The sequence below is a fragment of the Volvox carteri genome (assembly GCF_000143455.1).
Source record: "Volvox carteri f. nagariensis unplaced genomic scaffold VOLCAscaffold_68, whole genome shotgun sequence".
Taxonomy (NCBI): domain Eukaryota; kingdom Viridiplantae; phylum Chlorophyta; class Chlorophyceae; order Chlamydomonadales; family Volvocaceae; genus Volvox; species Volvox carteri.
Window position 1 is genome coordinate 456,050 of NW_003307611.1, and position 7,618 is coordinate 463,667.

General features: G+C 57.3%; 2 protein-coding genes across 2 annotated transcripts in view; both read left to right on the top strand.

The window, feature by feature from the left end:
- The window catches only part of VOLCADRAFT_67793 (uncharacterized protein), a gene marked incomplete at both ends in the record, with an annotated part of 31,352 nt that extends 29,843 nt beyond the window's left edge, over window positions 1-1,509 (top strand). Inside the window, 3 exons of the mRNA XM_002957002.1 lie at window positions 252-404; window positions 758-880; window positions 1,435-1,509. Coding sequence (XP_002957048.1) covers window positions 252-404; window positions 758-880; window positions 1,435-1,509 — 351 coding nt within the window. The remainder of the gene's footprint in view (window positions 1-251; window positions 405-757; window positions 881-1,434) is intronic.
- A 3,172-nt stretch (window positions 1,510-4,681) lies between these two features.
- VOLCADRAFT_98129 (uncharacterized protein) overlaps window positions 4,682-7,618 on the top strand; it is a gene marked incomplete at both ends in the record, with an annotated part of 5,104 nt that continues 2,167 nt past the window's right edge. The window contains 2 exons of the mRNA XM_002957003.1: window positions 4,682-5,531; window positions 6,967-7,014. Coding sequence (XP_002957049.1) covers window positions 4,682-5,531; window positions 6,967-7,014 — 898 coding nt within the window. The remainder of the gene's footprint in view (window positions 5,532-6,966; window positions 7,015-7,618) is intronic.

Sequence of the window (7,618 nt, forward strand, 5' to 3'; positions counted from 1 at the left end):
CACAGCCACCCACCCACCCACCCACCCACCCGCCTGTTCCACACAGCCACCCACCCACCCACCCACCCACCCCCCTGTTCCACACAGCCACCCACCCACCCACCCACCCGCCTGTTCCACACAGCCACCCACCCACCCACCCACCGCTTCCCCCGTTCCCCTCCGCCCCTAACCCCTTTGGACCCACCTAGGCCCCCACCCAGCCACCTAGCCACCCACTTACCCCCCCCCCCAACCGGCCGCCAGGTCAGTTTCCTCTGACGGACAGCAAGCGACTTGCCGCCTACCTCATCGACACGGCCATCTCCCGCCTGCCCCCCGGGGGAGAGCAGATCGTGGGGATATTCGATCTGAGGGGGTTTCAGTTTGCGCAAAACGCGGATTTCCAGTTCGCCGCGTTCATGGTGGGGCTGGGTGTTAAGTGCGAGCTGGGTGGTGGGTGGGGTGGGGTAGGGGCAGAAATACTTCTCTCTTCCAAAAATGCTCACTACGCAGGAGCGCTGGGAAAGTAAATTTTACTGTTTTGTGGCACCAGACAGAGTCCTGCAGCTGCAGCAGCAGTAGCAACAGTAGCAGGAGGAGGAGGAGGACGAACGACAGGCATATAGTCCTCCTATAGGCCATATTTCTTACTTCTTGCCAACCCCCCTCCGCCTCTCTCTTGCCCCCTCCTCTCCCTTGCGGGGCCGCCCTCCCCCCGCCCCCCTCCCCCGGCGACTGTCCCGTCCGGCCGCTTCCTCCCGGTGGATGAGTTTAGATTGAGGCCTTTTTCGAGTACTACCCTCGGCGAGTGAGCCAGGTGCTGTTTGTGGAGGCTCCCTGGGTGTTCTTCCCGGCCTGGGAGGTCATCAAGCCGCTCATGAGGAAATACGCGGCACTGGTGGGGGTGGGGATGGGGGGTAGGGAGGGAGGGGAGGGAAGGGGAATGAGGGAGGGATAGGAGGGGAGGGGGAAAAGACGAACCACGAGCGAGTGAAGCTGCTGCCAAGGAAAGGGTGGTGCAGCAGGTGTATCGGGAGGGAAGGCGGGAGGGGAGGGATAGGGAGGACGGCGGGGGAGGGGGAAATTGTTGAGTGAAGAAGGGCTTTTTGAGGGAGGGAGGGAGGATGGGAAAGGGGGAGACATGTTATGGGGTGATAGCTCATTTCGACGACATCTTAGTCGACGTGAGCCAATTGTGGTGATGGGTGAGGGTGGGGTGTGTGTAGGGGGGGGGACCGGTTGCCGACCTTCCGCCCCTTTAACCGCAGCTGTATGGCCCACCTTGGCCGTATCGGTGAGGGAGCGGCTTTCCTCCGAAGCAACCGACTTCCCCATCCCGCCCAGATCCCGGTTGGGCGCTGATGACACCCGGACTACCTGACACCCACACCTCACCCTCACCCCGCCGATTCCCCTCCCCCCGCCCGCCCCGGCGCACCGCACCCCTCGCAGGTTCGCTTTCTCAGTGTTTCGGAGCTCAGGTCGGAGTTCTTCACTCCAGAAGCTCTGCCAGAGGATTTCCGGTAGTTAGGTCGTTAGGTTGGTTAGGGCTGTTTGGTTGGTTGGTAGCTAAGCAGGTCGGGGGGTAGGTAGGTAGGTAGGTAGGTATGGCGATACTGGCGGGGTGGTGGTGGTCAGTGGCGGTGTTTATGGTGGTGATGTGAGGGGGCGGAGGTGGGGGCATGGGCGCCGAGATGTTTGTGAAGTACGATGTACACAGACACATACACGTAAGACGCCAGGTGGAGTGTGGGGACTGGAAAGGGGCCAGCTGTGCGATACTGGCCGACAGACAGACAGACAGACAGAAATGCGAGAGGGTGGTGTTGCAACCTGGTATTTTTGTTGTATTTCATGAGTGGACTAATTGGGGAGCAGCATCAGAGCGAAAGAGAGAGAGAGAGGGAGAGAGGGATTCGGCGGCGAGGTGGCTGTGAATTCACCACTGCGTGTGTGTGTGTGTACGCGTTTCTTTCTGTTTATGGTTTGTTTCTGTCTTATCTGTGTTAAGTAAGTATGTATGTATTTTTTTAATGTCGTAGCAGCGTGGGGAAGAACACCAGGCGATACGAGGCTGCATGGTTATTCTACCAAGACGTGACACATAAAATATATTTATGCTGCTGACTCAAAAGTGCGGTGTCTTGTTGCTCTTTTTTATTTGTTTGGCTGCTTGGTGCTTTGCGCTTTTGTTGTGGTCCGTGCCGGATTCCTTTGATCGGCCGTGCGCAGAGCATTATGTAGCCTAGATAGGCTAGATGGACAGCGAGGGTGGTGGAGAGGCGCCGAAGAGGCGACCACCTTCTTTTTCCCTCCTTCCTTTCTTTCCTTCCCCCCTTGCCTCCCTCTCTCTCATCGGTTTATATCATTTTTTTGTGTTTCCGATTGCCTTTTTTTTAAGAACGCATCGCCGGCGTCCACCACTCCGTTCGTCCGTCCGTCCGTCGCCCAGCATTAATACTGGATGGTGAGATGGCAGCGATGTGTTCGTAAAGTGAAGTAAAGTGAAGCGATGAAAGAGGGACGATGACGACTGGGGAAAGGTACGCTTCCGTGAGGAGGATGAGGAAGACAGAGGCATGGTGCTCGGTTCATGAGGTTGACCCACCACTTCGACATCAACCAATGAATCCATTTTTGTACCTCAAAAGTACTAGTTGTGGGGTAGGGTGGCCCTAGCGAGGTAAGCAGAATCTGATTTGTAGCAGCAGTGCTCTCAGGGCTTCTAGGTACCTGGCTCGTTTCATTCAAACACAGCCTGAAAGAGGGGTGACAGCCTGAAAGAGGGGCGACAGCCTGAAAGAGGGGCGACAGCCTGAAAGAGGGGCGACAGCCTGAAAGAGGGGCGACAGCCCTTAGAGGGGGTGACAGCCTGAAAGAGGGGCGACAGCCCTTAGAGGGGGTGACAGCCTGAAAGAGGGGCGACAGCCTGAAAGAGGGGCGACAGCCCTTAGAGGGGGTGACAGCCTGAAAGCGGGGGACGGGGAGCACTGTGTGCCGTCGCATCCTGGAAGAGGGTACGGAGCACGTTTTCCCCGCTCACCACACACCTCCCAGTCCTTAATACTACGACTTATCTAAGTCCGGAGGACAATCCCAGGAGAATCCTACACACGGGGAAGAGGAGGATATGTTATTTTATCCATGGTGGTCAATTGTCGCCGTGCTGTACGGCACGGCCGTGCAAAACTTGTACAGCTGGTATACGTTCTAAGAATTGACCGCGTAATCCTATACCGGGTCAACGGTCCCATGTCCAGCTGCAGCTAGTAGTTTTGGAATACGGATAAGTGTTGGGAACCTAAGATATGGAGTACTACGGTAGTAAGGTATGCCTGTGTGTGGGGAACCATTATTGTGCACTTCACATTCAGTAGCCTGGGTATTTACAAGTTACAAGTTTCGCGCACACACACACACACACACACGCACACACGCGCGTTCGGGTGTGTCCGTAAAAGCCGGGGGAGGGACCCAAGGACGTTGTATTGGTATTGATGCGGGTACGGGGGAGGCCATCATCATCCTCCCTCGTGCACTTCAGGGTGAAGCGCCTCAGCGCGATGTGCCTGACCTCTACTAGCACCATCACCGCCTAGGGGTTGGGACAGGGCACACATTCGCCGCACGGTTCTTAGGCGAACGGCACGCCGCATCTGATCCGTTCATGTCACTACAATCAGCTTTTTGCCGTGTACGAAATGCACCATTGTCTTGATTACTTGCTGGGTAAGGGGTGGAACCAACAATAAGGGCTGTATTCGTTGGGTTTGCTGCAAAGCATCATAAGATTTTGAGGGGTATAAGGTCCATAAGCGCAGCCAAACTTGTCTGCCTGACGGAGTATGCCGACCCGGTTATTTGCTATGAGACATCGTACCGACACCGTCGCGATGCTGTATTGCACCGTATGGAGGACACGGAACAGACGCACTGGAGGGGAACGGTAGTGTACTAAGCGCACAATACATGAGCAGCCAGCTCGTCGGCCGTAGGGAATCTCTTTCCGAGACGTGCAGATCTGTACTGTTCCAGTTTACGACACGCACTGGACGTTTCGAGTCCACGCTAAATCGCACAATCCAGGGCTGCCCAATCGTTAATCTGATCAGCGATGATTAGCACATCGCCTTGCTTTCGATCTGGCCCTGAATTGTGGGTGGGCCCTCCCGGTGGGCCCTCCCGAACAATTGATACCTACTCAAGCCACATTACGGCTGTCCCCACGCAAATTATCATTATTGGATTATAAGATTAATCCTATCTATTTCTGCTTGCGCGGAGAAATCGACGGAGGGTATGGGCTCTGGCTTGCAAAGACAGACGAGGGGCTCAAGGTGGCGCCGTTATCCTGCGTTGCTTGCTCTGCCGTGGATAAGTGGTGGTGGTGCTTCAGCATAAGGAAACTTTCAGGTTATGTGAGACTATGGCCTCTGTACAGCGGAAATGGTTCATCCTCCGTTTCGTTCCAGGTGTCGTATTCCAGGTGGTCGAGGTCAAACCGTTGTCCTCAGAACAGCCAGGAAACTAGCTGTGAAAGGCTGCCTTTACGTTAAGCACTCAATTACTTTTTAGACTCTGTCAGTTTCGGCGCGAAATTGAAGCCCCGTCGCGCTGCAGACAGCGAACCCTGCTTGCGCCCAATTTGCTACCCTCTGATCTTTATTTTGTAATCAGATATACAAACGTGTCGCGGAATATGTCAACCTACTCAGAGGATTCTGCGAGCTCATTAGACGACTCCGAAGACCTTGACGATATCCCGCTGTCCGTCGCGCCGAATGGGCGATATCCACATGTTGAGCCTCCGTTGACATCTAGAGGGCCACCACAAGGTTTCCCACGGCCTGGGACTGGCTTCAACCTGAAGCTGCCCATCCCGAAGCCCGACGACTTGTCGTCGCCGGGCCCTGACTTGCCGCAACGGCTCCGCTCCGAGCCGGCCTGCCTTCCAGAAACAGCTCGCACAAGGCCGCAGCCGGGGCTATCTCTGCCCATAGGGGTTCCACGCGCCGCGTCAACGTCCTATAATGGTGCCGGGCCCAAGGACGAGCCGACGCCAATCCTGGGCCGGCGCAATTCCCTCAAACCCCCCATGCTCAACCTCGTCAATCCGGCCTCAGCTTCGCCAGTACCCAGCGGCGCACCCACACCCGGACTCAACGAGACAGGGGAGGCACCACCACGCCTCAACGCATGGCCTCCCCCCGACGCCGCAGCGCGCCGCGCGCCGCTGCGCGTTGACCTGGTCTCCTCAGCTTTCGTACTCCAGGGACCTTTCCTCCACGACCACCGTACGGCGGTGACGCCGTCGTTGGCGCCGCCGCCGTTTGTAGGGGCCCCTGCCCCCACCGCCTCTGCCACCGCAGCAGCCCCCGCTGTCTCGTCCTCCTCCTCCTCCTCCGCCATCAGCGAATACATCTTGCAACAGTGCAGCAGTCAACTGGGCATTTCACCTTGCGATCTGGAGTTTTTCGAGTTGCGGCCGCTGGAGGGCGGCATCATTCCGGATTCATGTGCCCGAGTGGGTGTCATGATTCGTGGATCCTGTGAGTGTTTAAAAAAGGGAGGGGGAGGGGTTGACATTTGACACTCGGGGGGGGGGGGAGAAGGACGTGGGTGGGGAGGGGAAAGTGGGGGAAGTGTCGAATGGGGTAAGTGGCAAGTGGAAAGGGGGGGGAGAGAAATAACGAGGGGAAAGCGGTAATGGAAGCGGGCAAGGTGGAAGGAGCGGGAGGGGGAGAGGAGATTGGGAGCGAAAGGCGTTATTAAAGGACCCGAAGAGCAAAGGGGCTTCAGGTGGACGTGTGAAAACACGTGTCTCTCTTCCCCCTTCGCTGCGGAGGCTGAGGGTAGGGAGAGAGATATGACCAGCAATCGCCGAATCTTATGAGGAAGATGCGGGTTGGAGTGGGGAAGGGAGGAGGGAATATAGGGGGGGACATGTCATCTGCCAAGCTCTCCCAATCCGGAGTCGAAAGACGCCGCCCTGGCAGCCACCACACCTTCAGTTGGGTTCGGGACAGGAACAGCGGAGTGGGGCATCTGATGGTCTGAGCATACTTGGCTGCGGGCGAGACAGGGGGAAAACGGGGGAAAGGGAGGAGGGAGAAGGGACGGGGAGGAGGGGGAGGAGGGAGAAGGGACGGGGAGGAGGGGGAAGGGGAAATGGGGGAAAACAAACCCTGGGTGGCCCCTGACACGGTAGTGGCTCTCACCGTAATGAGGGGGTGGTCACTGAAAGCAACCCGAATGGCCTCTCTGCCTCTGGGTGCACATGCGGTTCACGCCTTTCTGTCTGGGTGTCAGGGGGCTTAGGGGGCGCCCGCCCCTTGTCAGGAAAAGACGTAGTGCTGCTGTTGGTGATGGTGATGGTGATGGCCATCATGGCCGTCTAGCCTATCCTGGTTTGAATCCGGGGGGAAAAGGGGAAAGGGAGGAGGGAGGAGGGGTAGTATCATCGTTTGAAATCCGGGAGTATGCTGTTTGACATACTGCGTGGAACGCTTCTCCATCTCCCAGTTTGAATTTTGAGTTGACTGCCGTACAGAGTCCTCTGGGCTGATCCTCAACGGAGTGCAGTACAATCCAGGACAGCCAGAAAGTCTTTATCTTATCTTCATCTTTATCAAAATATAAACCTTATAAACCTTACAATAGTTTTTGGATCGACTAACGACCGATAACAACGACCTTGACGCTTATAATGACCACCTGTTTGATAGGGCGCTCCCCCTTTTGCCTTAACGACAAGTGGGCCTCCCCCCACTGTTGCCGCGTGCCGCCTTGCTTTGTCGTCGTTGCCGCCTTGCCGTATCGTCATCTCCGTCGTCGCCCGTGTCATCATCACCATCATCATCATGGCCGCTGCCGCCGTCGTCCTCCCGGCATCCCGCCATCCCTCACCCGCTCGCGCATATCCTCCTCTTCGGGGTCCTCATACTCATCCTCATATTCTCGCGCGCCTCCTCAACCCTCACATAGCCTTCTCATTGTCCGCATTGGAGGATCTGCTGGCGAGAAGCAAACGAGGTGAGGCATCGCCCATTGGGCCGTGCATGTGTATGTGTACGTGTATGTGGTGTGGAGGGGATGGAGGTGGGGTTGTGTGTGGGGGGTGGGGGAAAGCCGAACCACGAACAACGAGTGAGGAGGTGATGCCAAGGAAAGACTGACGCGCCAGAAGTAAGGGGCGAGGCGTTTCGGGGGGTGAGGTTGTGAGCCGGGGGAGAGGGGTGAGGGGAGAGGGATGTCCATGGGGGCTGTAGGAGTGGACCGCTGGAGGAGGAACGACGGGAGAGACACACCGTTCCGGACACCCTGTCCGGGCCCCCAACACCCAACATCGAACGACCTCTATACTGCTTATATTCATTCAGGGTTGTTGTTGCCGCTGTCGTAGTTGTCGTTGAAGCCGCCAGCCCGCCCCATTCCCCATCCCGCTGTGCGCCGTGTCGGTGATGTCCTCCGTCCGCCTCCGTTGCTACGCCCCACCGAGCGCTGCTACTGCTACTGCTACTGCTACTATATCACCCACGTTCTCAACGTCCTCCAACATTCCAACGCTCCAACCCGTCCCTCCGCCCCCACTCCGGGCCGCTGCCCCTCCCCCGCCCCCTAGNCTAAAACCCGCCCC